This window comes from Argiope bruennichi, chromosome 5 (assembly GCF_947563725.1).
Source record: "Argiope bruennichi chromosome 5, qqArgBrue1.1, whole genome shotgun sequence".
Lineage (NCBI taxonomy): Eukaryota > Metazoa > Arthropoda > Arachnida > Araneae > Araneidae > Argiope > Argiope bruennichi.
Window position 1 is genome coordinate 60,513,932 of NC_079155.1, and position 24,826 is coordinate 60,538,757.

The window sequence follows — 24,826 nt, forward strand, 5'->3', positions numbered from 1 at the left end:
ATATAAAAACAGTACTTTAATGAGCTTAAACTAAATTATTTGACAACTCACGATTGTTCACATAATTGAGAATAATTGAGGTCAAATAAAAAATAACAGTAAATATTTTATACAAAAATCACTTTTAATCTCTTATTTTCTTTTTATATATCAAATCTTTTTTTAAAAACTAATAACTTAAAAATGAGTTTCAGTCAAAAGCATATGGGATTTTTTATAAAATATTAATATTTTTGTATATTAGAATTTTATAATTGTGTGCAAAATCTGAAAAATACCTTGTATTTTCATAACTAAAATAGTTCAAATCAATATCTGCGGAATTTTTCATAAATATGAATAAAAGTCGAAAATTTTATTTTAACATTAGAAAATCAACATTTTGTTACCTCACAATTTCACGATGAGTAGACCTAGGCTAATGAAATTTGGCTTCTGGTGAAAATTTTTGATGTAGTTTCGAAATTGGATGAGAAAAACGAGTAGTGGTATAGGAAATCTTGAAGTTTGTTCTTATTTCAGTAGACAGCCCCTTATGAAATTTTTAACTAAACATTTTTTAAGAATATGTTGATGTTTTTTTAATGATTTCTTTTTTTATGATCATATGTTGAACGATTCCAAAATAAAGCTGGAATGCTCCTTTCCTTCTGCGATTGTACATTTATATAAACCACATTACAGCAATTAATCACCAAAAAAATTGACAAAATTCTCATATCTTAAAGATTTTTCACAAATGTTTATTCAGTTAATAATACACAAGTACTCTTTTTTCTTTACTATACATTCGAAACATTCCATGAGTGAAAATGAAAAAAAAATCTAAAAAATCGTGGGGTTCTCGGCCTTATTCAAATTCCACTTTTGAAGGACAATGGGACATTTATTAAGGATTCAAGAAAGTAGCTCGATTAATATGCAATAACAATACTGTTCATTTTACTGCAATTAATCTTTCACTTCAAAAGTTTATACCAATGTAAATAATTGAAATTATAAACTTATACCCACTTTTTCTCAGTATTTTATCATTCATATAGAAAATAATCTACTTAGAAGCTTTCTTAACATGGTTTGAGATTTAAAAGTAATAAAAATAGCTAAAATCGATAAATTAAAAAAAAGCGAAATTTCCACTGCTTTTTTACTAACTCTTCAGAAGAACAGTTAGTAAAACAGCTAGTTAGTACAGTTAGTTTATGTAACAGTATTTGACATGTTAAACTGTATTGACTCATACCTATTTTGGCATATCCAGTTTTATTTTATAATTATACATCTATTATAAAATAAGGTATTATAATATAAATATATATATTTCATGAAAAACTGTTATTTGTAACAGCTAAACATATAAATAGGGTAATCCTATGTCTTTTGCTAGATTTCTACAGTGATATACCTGTTTTGATGCATACGTAGAATCTGTGTTTCAATTTTAACCGAATTCTTTTGGTATTTAAATTCTTTTTTAAAAAATTGTTGAAAAGATAAATGTGTCTATATCAAAAGAACTGGATCGAGAATAAGTCCTTAAGTATAAAAATACAAATTATAGAATGATCAAAGAGATACTCACTGGATTGTCTGAAGATATTTCATATGGAAACAACAGAAATAAATGTGCGACCATCAAAGCAATTTCCATATTCATTTGAATAACTCTGTCTACTGTAAATATCCTATAAAAATATTTCTTCTTTAATTCTTATATAAATATTTAATTAATATAATTAATATGAAATATTTATCCTTTGTATAATACAGTTACTAAATTTTTTAATTAATATTTTATCATGCAAAAAGGGATAATACAAAAAGCGTCATTATATTAAAAAAAATTGTTTAAATAATGTAATATCATTTTCTTATGTAGTTAGTAATGCATAAGAAATATGAATAATGTAGTATGGTTAAGTTAAATATTTACATCAAAAAAAAATTTTTCACTAAAATTTGAGTAAAGCAATATTATAAAATAGGGATAGTTTCAGTGTGGTGGAAAAAACATCAGCCTTTTTTTTCTATTTCCACAAAAAAAAGTAATCAAGAAAATTTTTACGGTATCTTGTTTTAATTATGCCAGTTTGATTTAAAATTTTAACAAATCTTTTAACCGAAAGTAAATTTCATTTTTTACTTTCGGTTAAAAGATGTGTTTATTTTGTTCTAGAAAGAATTTTTGAATTTTTGAAATAAATTAATGGGTAAAATCATGGTATGATATCACTGGGGATATGCGTCGAAAATTGGCGGTTATGAGTTATCTTCTACTAGTGTTCTAAAACAATTAATATAAATAATAAGTCAAAGCATATGCACTGTAACAACTACTTATACTCTGTAATTGGTTCTGGGACCGGAACACAAATGAGGACCAATTTTTCCTGAAAGTTGTGCTGGCAGACAACCTATTCCAGTTATTTTGAAACTAACTGAGATACTCCCATATAAACATAGAAAAATTCCTATATAAGGAGCTACTTAATTGATTTCATTAATTACGCCATTCTACGTTTTTTTAATCAATTCTTGATTCAGGAGATTCCGGTTGAAATTAGAATTTTTCATACATATTTTATCAAAAGACTTTTTTGTGAAAGATTCTAAATAGCTCCTTTAAGAAATACAACTTTTTGTAACAACTATTCTTGTATTATATTTTTCACTGACTCAAATAGTTGTGTTTTAATTATTTCTACAAAATAAATGGAATGCATTTTCAAAATTTTACGCAAGCACAAAATCGTCGAAAATCAAATTTTGCATACCACAACGTCAGATAAAAACATCAAATCATTAAAAGATCAGCTGTATATTTAACATTCTTTCTAAAGCAATAAAATGCAAATATCAAAAGCAAGCTTTAATATAATTTTTTAAAAGAGCATCAGCTATTTTTTATCTGGTATAAAAAAAATTGAAATCCCTTCAAAAAAGAAGCATTGTTTTCTCTAAAAGCTAAATCTAAACTATGCTTTCAAAATACCGTATACAATATATTTAATGAAGATTAATTATTTTACTTGAGGTAGCTTGCATAAAAAAAAACTCTTCATCTAAAAGAAATAGATAATCTTAAAAAGAAATCTAATGCATTAACATGATTTAAAAAATGTTTTTATATATATGAAGTAAACTTTTTTTAATGAAACGGTTTTTTTTTTTTTTTTTTTTTTTGTAGAGAAGACTCTTTTTATCTCTAAACAGCAACATACTGCATTCATAAATGAATAAATTAAATTAAGGTAAACTCTCTGTTATTTTAATACATCTAGTAAACAACAAAAATAGACAAACGCTTCTCTAGAGTAATTTGCTTATAACTAGTTCATTTTTTAAGTGCAAGCTTATTAGCATTAAAAAAGCCCAAATAGAATATTTCCATATATTTATCTTTCCTTTGAATTCTGAAAAAAGGCTTCTACTGTTTTATTATTCAGACCCAAAAACTTTCAGTTATCATTTTTTAATAATGTTTCATATGTAAAAATATATTTTATAAGAATTAGAAGCCTTAATATTTTTCTTAATATTACAAAAATTAAAGTATATCGAAATTAATATAAATACTATGTATAAATAAATCTTTTTATTATTAATTTAAATAAACATGAGTCTAGGAAGATGTATCTCATTAGTAAAAGTAATTTATGCAGCTTGAATGTTTTGTATTACCCATCTAGTATTATAATTCAAAATTATCAAGTCTTAAAGGAATTTTAAGTATAATTTTGACATTTTTTGGATATGATGAAAATATGCAATAAATTATTCTTATAAATAATTTTACTTCTTATAATAAATTAATGGAAGTTATTTCTTTCTTTCGTATATTATCTTTATTACAATAGAAGGCATTGAATACATCCACACATGCATTGTTAGGGATTACAGATCATAATTTTACGAAGGACAAATGTATTCTTGTAATACTGAACTAATTCACATATTTTATAGTAAAAATTTAAAGTATGTTTCGATATTAATATTTAGTATTACTCAGTTTAAATAAAGAGCGGGAGAGTATTTTAATTTAAAATTTCATCTTAATTAAGTAACTCCTTTTTGTTCATACTTATTGCATAGAGTTCGGGATAGATAAAGGGTGTTCCAAAATTAACGCAAGATTTCAATTTGCCCCCATTCGTGCATTAAAATGTTGGCAACCCTATTAAAAATCTATTTGACAGCTGATAGTTTAGGGTTAGTAAAAATGGGACTTTACACGATAGAAAAATTTTTAACGCAAAATTTGAATTAAATAAAAATTATATTTTTATTGAATCATAAAGTACACAGATTAGGGTATTTTATGGAATAACACAAAGGGAAAAAATGGCCTCCACTTCTTTGCTGGTACATAAATACTCTTTTGTCGAAATTTCCATTTTGCATAAATGTGGTTGAATTACGTTCATGCAGAATTGAGTTTCCTAATTCAATGCACGCATACTTGTGGGCTTATTGGCATAAACCTCTGAATTCAAATAACCCCATAAATAGAAATCCAATCGTGTGAAATCACACGATCTACGGGGGCAATTCTTAAATTTGTGAACTGTGACCTCCTTTCATTATTTTTGAAATACTGTTCAATAAAGAAAACACGTTGTGTAACACTCCGTTTTTACTAACCCTAAATTATCAGCTTCGAATGATTTTTAATAGGTTTACCAACACTTTGCAGCACGGATGGTGGCAAATTCAAATCTTGCGTAAATTTTGGGACACCCTTTATATTGTAATTATAGCGAAGAAATTAAAAATAAAAGGGTTGTTTTATACTTAATTCAAGTTGTAATATTCTGAAGACTTATATTAGAAAAAGAACAAATCAAATTATCTGCAATAAAATGTAACAACTCTTCATTGCCATGAAAATCTTATTATTTGGATTAATTTTAATTTCATATACAGAGAAAATAAAGCTTTCCCATTAATAAGAAAGTTTTCTTATTTCTCCCATTTTGAGAATTTCTTCAAACAAAATCTATCAAAAAATAGACAACGAAAAACTGTTTGTAAATCTATAAATATAAACATTTTCTGAAAAATGATAAAATCCTTCTGAATAATAAGATTTTTGAAATAATGAAGACTTCATACATTTTCAAAGACATCAATAGTTGTATAGAATAAAATTCCATTAATTCAGTGACAGTCGGTCAGAATTTGAAAGGTGTAAAAAACGACATTTTTGGATGAAAAAAAAAGATAGTTGATAGAAAAGAAGTTTGATAAAATACGGTTAAGTTTAGAAGAATCTAAGAAACTATTGGCTTAATTCAGTATTTTCTATTCAATTTGAAAAGCGAGAAAAAAAAAAGTAAAAAAAACAACCTTAATTTAACATCTTTATTCCATCATTAAACTTTCCAATTGCTTCACTGAAATACAAATTAATGAACGAACTTCTTATTCTATTCCACGATAAAAATATTCGATTTCAAATAAAAATCCCAATATTTTTCCATTGGATATGTCTCTGCTACAGATTTGAAAGAACTCACCTCATTATTATAAAAAGGGTCAATGTGATGCCCACCATAACGAGAAGAACTGTACTGGCTGTCTTGGTCACAACTACTGCTACTACTTTTTCTACCTAAAATTCAATATCCATTAATTCCTTTAATACTTGAACGATTTAATTGTCATTTCGAAAAGTTCCATTTGGATATAAATGAATACAAAGCGAAAAGAGAATTTTTACAATTTCCTAATTATGTGTTAAGCTGCGCGGCCTCAATTATGAAATACTTCCTGGAACGATTTAATCGTATAAAATCGCATAAGTATAAAGTTTCACAATTGAAAATTGTATCAGAGAACTGAATAAGTTAAAAGAATGTACGATCTTACGAATCTTAATTGAAAGTAAAAGATAAAATTATTACTTTCAGTTTTATAATTTGTCAATTTTGCTAACGTAAAAAGACAGTGTGACAGTTCAGGTTTATTAAAAATGAAACGCTGTACAACGGAAAACAACACATATTTATTGTTTCAATATTTTAAAAATAATAAAAGTTTGGTTGCTACAATTCTCAAATTTTGAACAAAATAGGGTCAGTGCTACATATGTATTCAGTCTGTGAGTTATCTCCTGGTAATTGAAAAATATCTTTCCACTTTTGGTGATCAGAAGTGATTACCCAGAACATGCAATTTAATGTCATTGGACTTTTTACTTTTTTTTTTGGGGGGGGGGGGTCTGTAATTTTAAAATTTATGACAACTATCTTATTAAAGCCTTTGAAGAAAGAAAACAGAATCAATCACATTCATGCAAAATGGTCAATTGGAAAAAAGGCAAAAAAGTTCAGTAGCATTGAATTGCATGATTAATATGGCCAATTCTGATCAGCAGAATGAGAAATTTCACTAACAGGAAATGACTCATGCAATATTTTTTTTTCTCGAACTGTATGGCATGTAGAATTGACCATATGTTGTAAGAAAATGACGAATTGTAGTTACCAATTTTAGCAGCTTTTTTATTTTTTAAATATTGCTCAATTATGAAAGCATGTTGTTTTATCATCTAGCGCTCTATCTTAAATAACACTAAACTACAAATTGCAACATACCACATTTTTCATAGGTAATACTTTATCACACAAATGATAAAACAGAAATATCGCAGAATTCAAATCTTCCGTAAATATTGGGACACCCTTCTTTAAAACGCCATATACAAAATTTCTGCACAAAAAAATTCCTTTAGTCTTTGAAATATTCAAATTTAATGTATTAAAAATATCTCTAATAGTTTGGAATTCAAGATAAATTAAATTAATTAAAAAAGGAAGAATTTTCTTGTTAAAATATCTTAATACGAATTATTTTCCATTACTGATACTAAATATTGAAATGAATATAAAAATTAGCTTTATATACAATGTATGGAATTCTTAAAGGTCAAGTATTAATATTTGAAATTGTAAGGTCGCATCAAAATGAAAAATACAAATGCATCATTTAATAATTCCTTTCATCATTTCTTATTTTTTTATTTTTATATTCTACGTCAATTCCTACTTTTCATCTCTTTATACCGACTATAAATTCTAGAACTGATACAAATATTGGAAATGTTATTAATCTTGCCTTTGAAATAGTTGCAACCTTTAGTTTGAAACTTTTCAAAAGATGCGTTTTGAAATTCTCTTGAGAAATTACTTTTTATTCCTATTTAATCTTTAAACACCAGTTAAGATAAATGAAGCTTTCAAAAAGGAATTCCTTATAGAGTATTGTCTAATTAATAACACTGATGTTGTTGAGGAGCAACTAAAAGTTTTTCATCAAAGAAGATTGAGATGAAAGAGAAAAGTAAACAGCAAATGAGAAATTGCTTCGAAAAATTTCTCAAAAGGGTAGAATGTATTCTGTTATATTTTCTTTCTTTGCAAATGTTAAATGAATGTTAATGGGAAATACAGTTCTAGGAAATTATTAAATTTAGAAGTTCAATTTGCTTGAAGTACAAGATATATCTGAGAGTATTTTGTTCCATTTCATTTTTATATCAATATTCTTGGCAATAAATTCAAAATAATTGAATCCGTCAACAATACACAAGTGGCAGTTATTTAATGAAAATATGTTACAATCTAGGAAAACCAGTAACATAATGATTCCCATATAACACAAAGAATAAAGTATGAAACAATTGCTTATAATTAAGTTTTTCTTAACCGTTTCAGCCCTAATGAACATATACATCCTCGAAAATAGACTTCATTCACTATTGGGTGAAGAAATCTTCCATTTACATGGTTTACTGTAAAAAAAGAGTAATTTTTATACGGGTGTTAAAATTCTAATCGAAAAAAGTCAGGTCGAAAAGATTAAACAAATACTTGGTTCAAATTTTGTTAGTATGCACCAAAGTTAAAATGTTTATTACGATTATTCAAGAAAAATATTATAAACTAGAAATCTTTGCCACTTACTCTCTAACATTTGTCAACTCCCAAGAGGATTGCTAAGCAATCATACTGAATCCTGACTTAAACGTTATAGGTAATGACTCTAAATCAACAATAATTTCCATCTTACTTCGTAGTAATCTAAATAACTGTCGATCAATTCAATAGTGTTAGCTGCAGCAAACTTTTCTAATTCAAAATTATGGTCAGAACTACTAAATTTACATGGCAAAATGACATATTTTTAATCGCAATATTAATAAAAATAATACAAATTATTCTTTTCATACAACTTTGTTCAAACTGTTTGTTGAGTATCAAACGCGTTCTTGTCATTCAATACATTCTACAAAAAATAGCTGAAAAAAGAAAAAAAAAAGCGATTGCTTACAAGATATATTTACAATAAGAAAGTTAATAACATCAAATTCTGCATATCATAATGTTTTTTGATCTATTCGCTTTTGAGTTAATTTGTTCTGTGAAATGTCGGCGAATCTTATTTCTCCACATTGTCTATCTTGGATTTTTTTTGAGGTTTCTATTTGATATTTTTAAGTAAAAGAAACATACATTTAAATATACATTTAAGTTTAAGAAACATAAGTCATTAGGATGAAGATGAATCACAAAATATTTTCAAACTAATGTAAGATGATATATACAAGTTGTGCTCAAATGGAAAGCTACGAAACAACACTGTGGGTATAAATGAAGACTTTATTCAAAGTATACACCATAGGCCTGAGCACAACCCATTGATTAACGAGTCGAAGGATTCCTTGTTCCCAGAATTCCTGTGGCCGTGAAAGGACCCAGTCCTTCACAGCGTCCTTGGGTTCGCAGGACGGATGGTCGAACTTCTCCCACTTGAATTTGGCCAGTTCCGCGTGTGTGACCCTGGAAACGTGTGGACGTGCGTTATCATGGAGCAGAACCACACTCTCCGTGAGTAGCCCTGGTCTTTAGTTCTTGATGAACCTGCGTAGTGTTCGTAGTGTCTCCTCAGTTGTCGAATTTTGCAATGTGAACTCCATCCTGTCTTCACATGCACTGCCGACGACGCTCTTTATAAGAGCCTCTACTCTCTCCTGCGCATGCGGGTGCCTGCGCATACTCCGATCTACACCGGAGACTCCAATAGCATCCCTATATGTCTCGCTACATTCTCCCATAACGGCATAAGCAAATATATTAAAGGTTATGTTGTTACGACGTTTCGTACCTTTTCATTTGAACACGCTTTGTAATAATTAGTAAGAGATGTTTAGATTTTAGCAAAAGAGAAATTTACTTCGAAAGATAGTAAAAACAGAATTAAAAAATGTGCTCAATTATTGAAAAGAAAATCAACATGCATACTCACCGGACTTAAAACTGGAATTGGACGTGGAGTTGGCTTTTCAGGAGGTTTTTCTATAAATGAAATTCGATAATTATTATTTGTAAATTTGGTAAGAATATTTACGTTACATCATAAAATACAAATTGCCTGTAAAAAAATCATATGCATTTCATTGCATTTTTTATGTTAAAGTTCATTAGCTAAACAGAAGAAAATTTATACTTCTTTCGCCTTTCTGAATATTGGAATTACAACTTTTTGGAACAGCTAGAATATGAGAATTTATGCACTTTTAGTTTAGAAGGTTATAAAAATGACATTTCTGACCAAATTAAAAAACTATATAAACATCTTTTTACAAAGCTTATATATATTATAAATTCCTAGTTTGCACCTTTTTCAAATTTGCATATGAGATATATAGCTATTCAGAACACTATGGCACTTTTAAACATTTGTTTGTAAATCTAATAATGTAAATAGGAGAAACTGAAAAATATTTTCTGAATTCTAGTTACCCTCTGTAAAAATCTAAATTTGAATTATGTTCATTGAATGAAACATTCTATATGAATTACTATGCTTTGGAGAATGATTTTTTTAGATTGATTGATTTTTAATTGTAAGTGGGGGGGGGGCATGTAGCAGTAAATGTTCTTTTTCCAGTAAATGACTAAATGGGCCTCATTCTGGAACTAGTTGTTTTTGTTTCCATCATTTATAAGAGAAAATTAAGGGGTGGGCGGCAGAATACCAATAGCAGTGAAGTAAAATCACTTCATTTTGCAATATTCTAACATTGCAATAATCCTTCTAATAAAATATTTTTGAATAACTAGAAATTATCTAATTCACAATCCTTTCAAGATTTTAATATTTAAAGTCATTTTTACAATTACTGCGTTTTCTTTCATTCATTGCAATAACCAAACAGTTTAAACAAATGAATTGGTAAAAAGCATCAAAAATAATTATGATAACCTTCAGTTATAAGGCCTCAAATTCAGCTGTAAGGCCTAAATGTTCAACTATGATTTTAATACAAAAAAATACGAAAAAAATTTATTTATTAATTACTGCACTTCAAAAATCGTTGAAGCAATTATAAGTAGCATATAATATTAGAAACTGTCTGCACCTTTGCACTTCCAATTCTTTTCATCCAGTTGATATCCCATAACGCACTTGCATTTTCTCTTAGGTCCAATATCTTCGCTCGTATCAGTACATTTCGCTCTGTCTGGACAATGCTTCAGCTCTTCGATGTTGCTATATTCGTCTGAATTTCTGTCGCAAGGATCTGAAATTATTAGCATAAGTGATGCTTCATAATGTAATGCAACGACATAATAATGGCTTAAAAAGTTGTAAACAGCAGAGAAAAAATTAAAAATAATTCATCTTATTCAGATAATAACGCATTTTAATTTCTAAAAATAATTGCAATACTGGGAGTATAAAAACTAATAAATAAAAATTAATTATTTTTAAGAAAAATCGTTGTTACTAAAATTCTTCAAGAAAAAAGTTCTTATTCAAAAGTAAATGCAATTTTAAATTTATAAAAATATGGTTAAAATAATAAACGCAAAATAACAAAGAAAAAGATTTTAAAAAATGAATGTCACGTAAATCACCTGATTACGGTCACATTAAAAAAATAGGATTTTGTTTATAATAAGGATAAGGGAGACTCATAATAAGGAACACAAGCAATGTTTGGTGTCTTATGTACTAGATAATATGGTATTTATTTGTTTGACATTTTTGAATAATTCTCATTAAAAGTAAACATTTTTGCGCAACCACATATCACAAAAAAAATTAAATATCATGTTTAGCACATATCAAACAGGCAAATTTAAGAAGCCATTAGGGATGGAAATTTAAATATAAAGGCGCAAAATAAGAATGAAATAAAAACACTTATTTTCAACTTTTTATAAATCTTAAGATAAACAAATACAATGGCAAAAGAATCTTTAATTACTTATAAATGGAACTTCTAATGGAGGTGAGTTGCTATATTGCTCAAGAGTGTAAAGAAACTTTTTTAAACTCTTCTCTCTTATTCCCGTTGGTCGGGAATAAGAGAGAACCAATCTTATTATAAATCTTATAAGACATGACGATTCCAGGTTTGAAAACTGATTCCACTGAAGATTTGCATTGTAAATAAGAAAATGTTGCATTTGTTTGGGTCAAACATGTACTCGCCGGCGTCCTGGCATAGGGGTAACACGTCTTCCCCGTGATCTGGTTTGAGCATGGTTATTCTTCCGTTTTTCTATCTGTGAGATGTGTGAATGTGCCCTCCTGTAAAAAGCGGTTGTGCAAGCAAATGAGTGGTGCGTGAGTAGCAAAGTCGTACTCTTGGCCCTAGTTACTATAAAAACTAGAGACGCTCCCCCTCCGGCTTAAATCGCTGTCTTCGTAACAGTGGGCTTCTCCGTGGCAAGTGCCATAAGAAACAACAACAAACATGTACTCAATGACTTGGCACAAAATTTTGGAGGAGAATATATCGTCCTCATCTAATTGCTGTTCAGAATTATGAGATATTCATAAGAAAACAACTTTAGTGTAGCTTCGAAATGAATCATAAATGCAATAAAGCTAAATTTTTTTTCACTTTTTTTGCTTTTTCTGTATTGTATGAGTAAAATTCATAGGTTATTAACAATTAAAATGAATGCATCCCATGCATTTCACGAGGAATGCTCCAGGTTTCTTAACCCATTACTCCATCTTTTCCAATCACAGCTCAGCATAATTATTTGAGTAAATGATAAAATTTCGGATTATAAAATTGATCATTCTTGTTTCTGTTTATTCGCATAATTTGCCCTCTGCACGACTAAACTGTCATTTTTTATAGTTATTAATTGATTGTCAGTCTACTACTAATTTATTGAAAATCATAAATTCATATGTTTAAAAATAAAATTGTATTAGGTGCATAAATATTATATAAGTCTCTCAAAAAATATTAAATAATGAAATTCAAAAATAATTCTAAAGGGTAAATTTAAATTGGAGAAATGTGGTCAATATAGTCTATTTATGAATCTCAGCTTTGAGATAGGAGGGTTTCATATTCAAAATCTGATTTAGACGAAGTTTTGCAGTTTATAGACCTGGTGCGTACATATTCTGGTTTCAAATATTCACCATCTCTCTCTGACATTTAGAAAATCTGACATCTCACAGACATTTAGAAAACTGAAAGCCTATTCAGGCAATTTCCATCATTTAGACATGGCTGAAAATCTCGAGATCCATTCAAACAAGCCGTCATATTGCTTAAATACAGATGCCAATATGATTTAACTAAATAAGTTAATTAATAAAATCTTATTATAAATATGCAATATTCCTTTCCTGCGCATTGAGTCTCCTTGATTCCATTGATAAAAAGGATACTTTTATACCCATAGTAATGGTTGCAGAACGTATGCTGAATCAATGATCGCGACAAACCAAAAATTAAGTGGCAATTTGGCGATAAATCTGGTGACAAAATAAAGTATCCCGAATATTCCAGAATCTTGGTGGTAGTTCCATTATTATTTAACTTCAAGGTTTGTTCTAAAGCATTCATTACCCTTTCATGGGACATATAAAAAGCGGATGTACGGCGTGAGTCAGTCATTTGTGAGTAAGAGTAGTGAAGTGAAAAGTCATTCTTCGTTATACTGACCTTCAGCGAGTTCTTTTTGAGCGTTTACTGCTATTGTGGTTACTAAATAGCGATTTGGTACTTGTGTATCCTGTTTGCAGCAAATGCTGTTCTTATGCACGTTTCAACTTGTTTTGCTACTTTTTTTTGCAGATTAAAGTGTCGTTAGATCTCAATGAATTTATTGGACTTTTCCTTAATAATCTAAAGATATTTCCATCAAATTTTATTAAATACATATTAGACTTATGTAAAACCTTACTATAGTATCGGTTTTCTTAAATATGAATATTTTTATTACATTGTAATTTCTTTCTTCTTCTTTTATACTCGTTATATATGTAATAAAGGATTGAATTGTATTGATAAGACCATCTCATAGCTTCGACATAAGAATAATACTTTGTGTCCATTATTTATTGAAATTACTTATCATTTTTAATTAGTTGATGGTAGATTTGAAAGAACAAAGATTTGTACAGGAGTTAATTAAAAATAGAAATTATAAAAACTAAAGCTACTTGCTTTCCTAAATTACATAATAAATATTTGGTATGCATCTTTATGTGAATTAACAAAAGAAAAATTACGCGACTTCTTTTTCAAATGAAAAAATATATAATAAAGATAAAGAAATTTTACTAACTCAAATATGATAAAGGTTTTTTTAAAAAAAACTCCCTCGACATTTTTCAGATCGTACCATTAATAAATAAATATAAAATCAAATTATCTTGCTTAATGAAGCCAATCCTTTGTAGTTAATAAAATGCAAATACGTGATAATTAATTTATCTTGTTCATAATCTTACCATTAAGCAAAAGAAATATCAGCTTTCGACTTCTCGAATTTTTTTTCTGCCTTCCATTAATTATTCTTGTTAATCATGAAGATTTCACATCTTTTGACGTTACTTAGATAAATATGATTAATTAGATAATGAATGAGCTCTAATGTCTATGTTTTCATGAAACTGTTCTTTTTTTATGTAAAAAAGCTTTGAATATTCATTTAATACAAAATAAAGAATTGAATTGCATTGATATAAACATCTCTTAATTTTGACATCAGTGGCTTATTGTATAATGGAATCATTGTTACGATTCATTTATGATGGGTTAAAAGCACTTTTTTACCATAATATCTAATATGTTTGGGTATAAATTTGCAGGTGGATCTTAAAGAAGGAATGATAACTGATCTAATGGTGTATTTTGATTGATTTATTTAATTTTTTTGATTAATTTTCCATTTTTGATGCTAATAAAAATTAATGGGACTGGATTTTGTAATACAATCAATTCATGCTTACATAATATACTTCAAGTAATCAACAGAAATTTAATTTTGAAATCCATTTCCTTCCAACACAAAAGAAAAAAAATTCATCAATAAAAAAGAAAGAAATATTTATTCAAAAGTATATGGTTCAGGAATTTACTTATTTTGAAAGGATCTATTTTAGAGGTCAAGAAATATAAGAATATTTCTTAAAAGTCTTTAATCAGAGCTCTGGTGGTTAAAAAAATTAAACTTCTCACAGAAATCTCACCAAATCTTAATTCATATAAAATGTTCTCGGAATTTTTATTTTGTATTGTATTATTTTTATAAAATTATGAAATCGGAATTTGTGCTTTTGTAAAAGAAAAAGTTAATAAATAACGCCCTCTCAGAGAGTCATTTATAAATCTACTTTTCTCAATGATATAATGTAATAAAGTACATTCGGTGAGTGAAGAAGTATAAGTGAGAGCTGCCAGATTTTATTTTTTACAAAAATAATATAAAAAGTTACACAACACTATTGAATTGAATTTTGTGTAAAGTTTGATGATTTCAGAAGGAAAACTGAAACATATTTCCGTAAATGATGCATGGAGGTAACATGCAGATACAGGAGTAACACAATTATTTTAAATGGCATCAGAAAAGAAGGAATAACATTCTGGCAGGCAATCATCATCTAGAAATGAAATCGTCATTGCTCAAGTCTGGACCGTAATGGGCTCAAGAGCATCCTGGCTTAGGGTTAGTGCGTCTTCCCTATAATATGGGCTTCCCGGGTTCGAGTCCTGGTTCGGGTATGTTGTACTTCCCCTGTGTTCTATCTGTGAAGTGTGTGAAAGAACCCCCTTGTAAAACAGGCTTGTGCAAGCGAATGTGTGTGTGTCATCTTCCTGTGGATGAGTGGATGAAATGCATGAATGAAGTTCACCCCGTGAAAAGGGTTGTGACGCATGAGTAACTAAGACGTACTCTTGGCCCTAGATGGCGCTACTGAAAATCAAGAGGCTCTCTTTCGGCTTAAAATCGCTGGCTTCGTCAGCGGGCTTGCCTATGACAAGTGCCATAAGAAACAACAACAGAGAGGAAATTCTATGGAATCATAATCAGAAAACTTGCAAAAGAGGCTAATATTCCCATTTCATCATTCAATTTATTTTGAATAAAAATTTAGACTTCAAGGAAATCAGTGAAACTAAAATTGCTAAAGATTGATCACATGAAATATTTGGCTATTGCACAAAATAAGCATAAGACTTGTCATCAGTAATGCGATCTTCCTATACACAGTAATCAAAAGCAATGAATTCTGAGAAATTCAATTGAACCACAATGGAATCATCCAATAACCCCGAATCCAAACAGAACAACATAGGTCTATAGTGATGTCATATTCATACTGACCGTTTCGCTTGACTTTTTTGCAGCATGATTCACACACAACCATCTCCAAGTATTTCCAAGATGTTCTATGATACCACAGGGACTCGATAAGACTGGTGGACCTGTGGGCATTTGGCAGTTCCATCAATAATGCACTAACCAATTCAAAACAGTTAGTACTGAATTTTCTGCCAAACACAACCTATTGTTTTGTATAGCGCCCTGTTTCCAATTTGAATTTATATATAGCTCTCTTTCAAGCCATTAAAAAGAACCAGTTATCAATCAAAAGAAAACACCGTGCAGATTTCGACGAATCCTTTTCTCTTCAATCTGAAAAGAGATTCCACGTTTCCCATAATAGAACCGCTATGAGAAGTATGTCTGTAGCAGTCCAACGGAAGTATTCTGAAGGAAATCAGAATAAAGTCATTATATCTGAATCATATTATCATTTTCTATGAATAATGATCGGACACGTTTTGAATAAACCTTGAGTATTGAAATAATTCTCGTGAGAGTTGTAAAAGATTGTAGCCATTTTAAAAATCAAAAAGCACTTATATATTTTTAGCCTCAGGTTTTCTTTACATTTATAAAAATTTTAACTTCTGAAGAATTTTATATTTTTTGGCATATAAAATCTTTTTATTTTGTTAAAAAAATAAAGAATAGCACTTACTTGGACATTTATCTCTCTGAAATGGAGACCATTCGTGGCACTTTTCCACTTGGTAAGATTTGTCTTCCACTTTGTCACACTTATATCCATCGTCTTCCCCTTTCACACACTTCTTCTCTCGGCTTCTAGTGCCTTCTCCACACGTCGTGGAGCACTCAGACCATGGCTGCCACTCAGAATTTTTCATTCTGTCTGTAATAAATAAATGCAATACATTTTGAAGCTTTCTCTTTTAACTTTATTTAGATTGCACCAAAATGTAGAACTAAATTTTTTACATATGATTAATAGAAATGTCTTTTCAAAAAAAAAACAATTTACATATTAATAAGCGAACTGAAAAGGAATTTAATCTTGCTGATTTTTTTATCTTTAATTTACAATTCATTAATATTAATATTATGGAATCTAAAAGTTTTTAAATTCACCACCAGGTAGAGCCACGTTTGTACGGTCAAAATTCAATTAATTAAATTGGATTGTAAGATCCATCATTCATTTGAAATAATAATTAAAATAGTTTATTTTCATCGATGAATCACAAGAATACAGATTTTTCAGAATTCTAACACATGAAAAATAGTGAATGAGAAATTGATTTTAAAATTCCATTTCTGCCAGCATAAAAAAAATCAAGTTACATTAAAATGTGTAGAGGGTAATTAAAGATCAATTCGTAAAAATCCGCTTAATTTATAAGTTGTTTGATAGTTAAAGTTTTTAAATGAAAGAAATTCTTTCTGATGTCATATCTGCAATTAAAATTAATTTTTAGGCATTGAAGAAAGAAAGAAATTGAATTCATAGAAAATTCCCTGGGTTCATTTAATTAGATTTAGTGGAATCAATGCTTCATTCAAAGACTACATGAAAATTCATACGAAACAAAGACAAAATTAATTCTTTAATGAATTCTTCTAGAACGTGTGAAGGATAATAAAATGTAAGCATTTAAATTTTAACTATGCAGGGTATTTTTTATTTAATTAATTAGTTCACACTATGCCATTAAGGTTTCCACATATATTATACAGCCATGAAAAGCTAAGTGTGATTTAAAGTATTTTATTGTTCTAATGTATGAATTATTCGTCCTTTAAAAATTCAACATTCGTATTTTAATACAATATTTCTTTAAGAATATTCCTTACAATATTTCTTTAAGAGTTCACATTTTTTTACGAATGAAAAATTTACTTTCACTCATCCAATCAATATTTCCACATGTTTATTGATATTAAAATTTAATTTGATGATTTTTTCCTTTTCTAATATATTTTTGAAAGGCAGTGGCAATTTTTATAGCATTTTTATAAGGGAAAAACATTTCTCCCTTGAATTAGTCTTGTTCCAGTCAAAAAATTATGTAATTTTTTTTCATAACCATTAATGCATTAAAATTGTTACATTTAGATAATGCTTGTTATTATTGTTTTAGTGTGTATGTGTGTGTGTGTGTGTGTGTGTGTGTGTGTGTGTGTGTGTGTATGTGTGTGTGTGTGTGTGTGTGTGTGTGTGTGCGTGTGCGTGTGTGTGTTTCAAAAACATAAAATTTGGCGATTCAATCAAACTATGATAAATAAATTTGTTTATTAAATCAGTATTTCAAAAATATACCTTGAATGTATTTTCCAGATATGATGCCATTTCAAAACTTTATTTGTTACTATCGTACATAACGTATTTGATCCTATGATGACCCTAATAATCTTGGAGCAACTAACTCACCATTAGAAAATATATAATGTAATTATGCATTGAATACTTTATCCTCTGCTTTTGCATAACTATTTTATTTCCTTCATATATTCCCTTTTAAATTTTATTTTTCAACTTAAAACGTATAAACTTTAAAAATAATCCATTTATAAATCAATATTCATGATCATTAAAGGCCATTTAGAGTTAGTAAGTACAAGCAATATAATAGCTTAACGTTTCATAGGTGAATCTGTGTACCATATTAGTTAGAGAAAAAAATAAATGACGTTGAAACATCAGCTTAAGCATTCGATTAATAAATCAAAATAAAATTATGATCACAATTTCATCAATTCTCAATTACCCCAGATAATTTATTCTATTCTATTTTATTTTATTTCATTATAAGACTGCTTTTTTTTCTTTGGTTTGATTTTAACAGCGAAACTAGTCCATTCTTTAAGGAGCCTTAGAACTGGAATTTCTTAGTACTGGAATTTTTTTCTAATACATCGCCACGCTCTCATGAAGAAATATATTTTCTTACTGTACAAAATAGAATATTACACCAAATCTTGGTCTTCAAACTAATATTTTAACAGATTATTTATATTATAATAGAAGAAAAGAAAGATTTTACTCTTAGTTTTAGTCTCCATTTAGTTAACAGTTATAGATATTTATGATTATATCAAAAAAATGTTTTTAAAGTTATTTCAAATTATAGCAAATATTAAATTTTTCTATTTTAATAGCCTCTTACATGTTCTGTTTGCTGTCTACATGCACCTCACTAATTTAGTTAAATTCTATACACCATAGTGATTTTAAAAATATTAATGTTTCAGAATTCCTTGCACATTGTCCATTATGGAAAGTAGTTTCACTTTCTGATTTCTCATGCAAATTGCATAGATAATAAGAAGAATCTTTTTTTCTTTCAACAATGGAAGAAAGTTACTCTGTTAAACATTTAATGAAACAAAGAAACGATTTGAATTTCATTGCAATTGTAAAAACTCTCTTGAGAATTATTTAATAAAACATTTTTAAAAATTGTCGAAATTCAGGAAAAAGTTTCGCGATAATTCAACTGATATTGTTAAAAAGATAATTTTTTAATTTTAAAATGGTATACAAATTGATTTTGTGCAATAATATTTTTCATATGATTAGCATATATGTTTTGGTAATAGTTTGAAGCATATTAATTCATGTTTTACAATCATACCAATAGAAATGCAAATTTTTTTAAAAATTCATTTCGTATTAAACATTTAACAACATAAGAAATCAATAATCTGGATAAATAAACTGGTAGCCAATTTCTTAAATGCAGGCATTCCGGCTTCAATAAATTATTGAATAATATTAGATCATTTACAAATAGTATGGTTTCATTATTATTAATAATTCAAAATTTTAAAAATTGAGTCCTTGAATTTATTTATTACTTGCTATTACGTTTTCTATGCTGCATAGATTTCCTTTTTGAACTATGAGTTTGATATACTTTTACAAAGAATAACACAAAAACTGAGATTGCCAAAAACATTTTTTAATCTGTTGCATCAGTAGTTAGTATTGACAAAATATTATAAATAAAACTTCTCTAATTACCAAAATTCAGGAACTTCGGATTCTTTTAATTCGTAAGATTGATATGGAAGTTGACAAATTTGCTTGTGTGAGAAAATAACGCTCACAGTAGTAAAAAAAGAATTTTAATGAAAGTAATATTCACAAAAAAATAGTTCGGAAAGAATTTCTTTAAAATATCGTTTGTGTTTTTCAAGACATTGTTAAGATGAGTTGTTTAAATTAAATCGTGTACGTAACATAATCCAAGAAAGAGAGAAATTTATTTATTGTTAACATTGAGGAATTATTTTTTTGTTTCATTAATTTGCTGTCAGATATATTAATTTAATTAATTAAATTTTCTCGAAGCTACAATCAATTGCATATTCATTATTTAAATAAGAAAAGAAGGATAAACACTTTAGTTTTTAAAAAGATTAAATCTATATGCAATCTTCTTTCCATTATTTTTACAAAATATTTCCAAAGATGAACGGTATTTCAAGAGCATTTTCAAAGAGATATTTTTTAACATACAGATTTTAATCCTATACTCTAGTATCAGAGAGAACAATGCACTTTTGAAGCAAACTTTTTCTGATTTTTTTTCTCATTGGATGGTTTTCAGTCTAATCCGCTTTTGAAAGCATTAAACCTTTTATGTTTAGCTTCATCTCAGAATAAAGGGTCAACTAATTAGTGAAGAGAAAAAGACTGCTCTTATCATTCATAAAAACCTAGTATAATTAAATCGTCAATGCCTGAGCAATTATTACTTATTAAATGTTATACATTATTATAATTCTTAAAGATTCGTTCGGAGGAAATTGTATATCATTTTTTAAAAATTATAAATAACAATACATGGGTTTCAGATTTTATTTAAATAATGACTTACAAATTAGCATTACATTAACTTTAAAATTCATGTTAGATTAAATGTTTCTTCATAATTTTTAAGTTATACCATTTTTATCCAATTATACATTCTTAATCTGTTGCCTAAACATTTTTAGAATAATCTTTTATTCAGATTTCGTCTAGATCCTACGCAAACATCTATGAAATCATAAATCGATGAATGGTCACACAGGGTAATTATTGAGATGGAGTAATTGTGAACTCGTGAAGTTTGCACTGGTGAACCTTAACAAATTGGAAAGAATCTTACTTGATTGAAACACTACAAAAAGCTACCAATTTGCAGAGTTATCTGATTGAGCATGTTTATTTCGATTACAAATGTATTCAGAAAAAGAATAAAACACAAATCCAACGTTTTTATAGTTTTCAGCAAAAAATAGAGGCTGGGGAAATGGAGGAAGTAGTTTATCTTAAATCATACATGGTTGAATTCCCGGTGCATATATGTTTTTTTATTGATAATATCGAATGTATCAAAATGAACATTCTGTTTTTGCACATTTGCTGAAATGTGCACGAATGAAAGTTGATTGTTAATAGTGATTTAAATCCGGTTAAAGACAAGTATTTAAGAAACTGATGGTGAATTGAATGTGATAAATTTAAGAAGCACCAATTTCGCTAGATCAAAATTTGTTTTAGCAGAGAATGTTGCGAATTCAAGATATCCATGAGTCAAATGAAAGCTAAAACTCCAGATTGCGTCATTAAAGTACATAGTAAGAACAAAATGTTTCTTTGTTGTTTTCGTTTTGAATAAATGTTAAGGAAAAAGAGATGAATAGTTGAATTTTGAAATTGAAGTAGAAGCTTTATGTTCCTCTATTAAATACAGTTACTAATCATTTTATAATTTTAATGTGAATTTCTAAAACTTAACTATTTGCTCTCATGCATCATATTGTTCAGTTATTTCCGTTTTTATTAATGCACATTTACCAGTTTTTCCAGATAACATTGATAACAGAATAATTATAAAGTACTCAAAAATGAGTGTACTAAAAAATATGATAATTAAATGAATATTTCATGAATTCTAACATATTCTTGTTGAAATTACCTAAATAAACAGTAGTTTTGAATAATTGGTAGAAAGTATTAAAATGAAGCCTGAAGCTTTATACAGCATTTCACATCATTTCAAACATCTTCTCATAAAATAAAATCGGCGAAAGCCAAAATATTTGTTCGTTGTTATTTGTTGAATTAATTGTAAATGGAGTAACGGAGCTAGTGAAGTTGATTAAATAATTAATTATCATGGAAAAAAACATAATTCATTGAAACTTGTAAAGCCGGATGTAGACACTCACAAAATAATATAATCTTCTTAAATTCATGCATAATTTTTTTTCAATAATTTAATTTTTTTTTAACTTGACAGAGCCAAAAAAAAGGATAGTAAAATTTGAACACTTTTTTTTTGCATATTTCAGCTTTTTTTTAACGTATTGTTTAAAGTAAGGAAACAGTGTTCCTTTACGATTAGGATATAATACACAAAGATGATAGTTTCACTTGTTCCTTAGCACCACAGCTTTATTTTATTCTCTTTCAAAGACAAGGAAACAAGAGTAGTAACATCCAAGAAAGAATTTTCCACCTTTGATTTTTAATATAGCTTTTATCTTGTGGTAGATCAATTTTCATCTTTTAGTGCGCTGCACTTTTCCCTAAAAGATAATAACGTAATATAATCCATTTGAAATTGCCGACTACAGTATAGAAAAAAGATCAAGAGCATAATAATGTCTTAAAAAATATAAGCAATTGCATGTTGAGTTACATAAGGTTAATATTTAACTTATATTACATCTATTCCTCCTCTACAAACAATACGCTCATGACTAATGCAGTTATATTTTGCAACACTGGTTAAAGAAAGGAAAGTTCAAAGAATTATAAAAAATACTCAAGTTGAATTTTTGCAGGGATAAATTTCGAGATCCTGCAGCGAGACTGTATTAGCGAAGTAATCTACACCAGCGACAATTCTCTCTTTAGAGTATTGATCACAGAGCGAGCTCCCTAGCTTGACTTTGAACATTATTGTTGTTTAAGAGTAGTTTGCTGTTTGTATGAGTGTTATATACTTCTATAATTCTCTCCATATTGTACGCTTCGACTTGTTTTACTGACTTTGTGTTATATTTTCTTTTTAAATAAAAATGTGTTTATCCGTTATCATACCTAGGCTTCTATAAGTACAATTTCTCTAACAATAATATTTTAAGTAATGTTCTATAATACTTTACCTTCACACGAATCTTCATTGCATCTTATACTTCTGTGGTCATCACCTTCACAATCTTTACCTCCATTCTGAGGCTTCGGATTTGTGCAAGTGCGGACTTGGGTCTGTTCACCACCCCCACAAGGCTCTGAGCAATCGGAATCTGACAAGAGGCTCCATTCTGTCCATCCACCATCAACTGCGTGAAATAATTTAATTTGTATATTGCTGTAATTTTGCAGGTTATAAATTGGAAAAACTTATTCATATTGAAAAAATTACTAGTTTGTAATTACGAAAATGTTTGCACTTTTTTGTAAAGTATTTGTAACTGATTGGTAATTTTTTTTCTGATTGCAATAATTTATTGCACACATTGTTTATGGGAAAATAAAAGGTTAAAAAAATCCATTGCATTAGTATTCTTAAAAGTATTAAAAAATATTGATCAAAAATTTTGAGTCCAATACTAAAATCCCTAAAAATAGGATAGAAATACTCCAAATAAGTTTTAATATATCTAATATATTTCAATTCTTAAAAATATTTAAAAATTTAATTTCTTGTAATATTGGGGTTTGACTATTTAACGTGGTGTTTTTATGATTTCGTTTTATGATAAAAAAATTATTTTTTACTTTATATATCATTTACAAAATTACAAATTGTGAAATTTTTATATTTCTTAATTGCTCTACTTACTTCTCTTTAATATATTTTTAAACTCAGGAACATTTTGAATTTTGTTTACGTTTTTTTTGTTACATTCTACTCTCTGCCTTTTTAATAGGTACCAAAACCCATTACTATGAGTATCATTTTTGCCAAATTTCCTTACCATATACAGCCTCTTGTATAGAATCAAAATTGAATTAAAATTAATTGACTCACTAATAATTAAGTTCAAATAATATTGATTTTTTGTCAATAATGTACCATTGCAGAACATTTCAAAATACTAAAGCATCTGAAAGTGAGGAAAAAAGCAATTGCAATATTCTATTTCGACAAACATAAGAAAAGTTAATGAATAGCATATAATAAAAATTATTAATATATTCAAAATCGTTCAATCTTTTATTAATCAAGTAAAAAAACTTTAATTAAAACTTAAGACTAATGTTTGATATTTCTCCAAACCGCCTGAAATCTCATCTGAGTCTGCCATTTTGGACGACAGTGATTAAAACATCTTTCCTGGGTGCAATAAAAAGTGACAAAATTATTCTATTTGGCAAGAAATTTGCAAAAGAAATTCAATTTTGATGATCGAACATTTTTTTAAAAAATCGAGTCTATTTTTTAGATCCCAAATAAAATCAAGTAAAGAAAATTCTTTAGTTAAATTTAGAAAAACAAGAACTGTTCATAAAAAAAATTGCGAGAAACTCTTCATTACAAGTATAAAAATCCATGCATAATAAAAAAAAAGTCATTTTAATTTTTAAAATACAAAATGAGTAAAATAACTGGTTTTTATTTCTTTCATAAATAAACATAATAAAGACATTATCATTTAACTATACTTAAGGAGATTTTTTTTAGAGTAGAAACATACCTTTATCCCCTTCTGTTCTAGTGTAAGAAATCATTAACATCATCACACAGAACGTCATTAACAGGACTACTTGAATATTAATAGTAATCATGATTGTAATTAATCCATACACTCAACAAAATCCTATAATATACAATAGAGGTAAATACGACTTTCAATATTAGAAGTAACTTAATCAAATCAATTTCAAAAATTTATTAAAAGAAATTGAGCTTTTAGCAAAACTGTATCATTGCCTTTTAATTTTTTTATTTGTTTTAATACATATTTTCGAGTTATTATCTTCATGTTGTTTTTTGCTGTACTTAAGCTTATTTTTATAAATTCATTTATTTCAAAACAAATGAAAAGAGAATTAAATTTCCCAAACTTTAAAGATTAATTCATTTATGCCTGAGTTTTTTAATCCTTTTCTGTGTTTAATTATTATTTATTAAAATGAAATTTAACCATAATCCGGTTTACTGAGATATCAACTTTGAAGTTGATACTTGTAATGAAAAAAAATACGT

At 27.9% G+C, this 24,826-nt stretch overlaps 1 protein-coding gene across 3 annotated transcripts in view; it reads right to left on the reverse strand.

Moving 5' to 3' along the window:
* Positions 1–24,826, reverse strand: part of LOC129969284 (adhesion G-protein coupled receptor D1-like) — a 47,929-nt gene that overhangs the window by 9,912 nt on the left and 13,191 nt on the right. For 2 of the 3 annotated variants that reach the window (XM_056083782.1, XM_056083780.1), the window contains exons 2-8: positions 24,315–24,437; positions 22,779–22,955; positions 16,318–16,509; positions 10,424–10,585; positions 9,307–9,356; positions 5,517–5,611; positions 1,583–1,685 (exon numbers count right to left, since the gene is read on the reverse strand). In XM_056083782.1, coding sequence (XP_055939757.1) covers positions 1,583–1,685; positions 5,517–5,611; positions 9,307–9,356; positions 10,424–10,585; positions 16,318–16,509; positions 22,779–22,955; positions 24,315–24,405 — 870 coding nt within the window. In that variant the 5' untranslated portion in view covers positions 24,406–24,437. The remainder of the gene's footprint in view (positions 1–1,582; positions 1,686–5,516; positions 5,612–9,306; positions 9,357–10,423; positions 10,586–16,317; positions 16,510–22,778; positions 22,956–24,314; positions 24,438–24,826) is intronic. The other variant, XM_056083783.1, reaches the window with a different exon arrangement.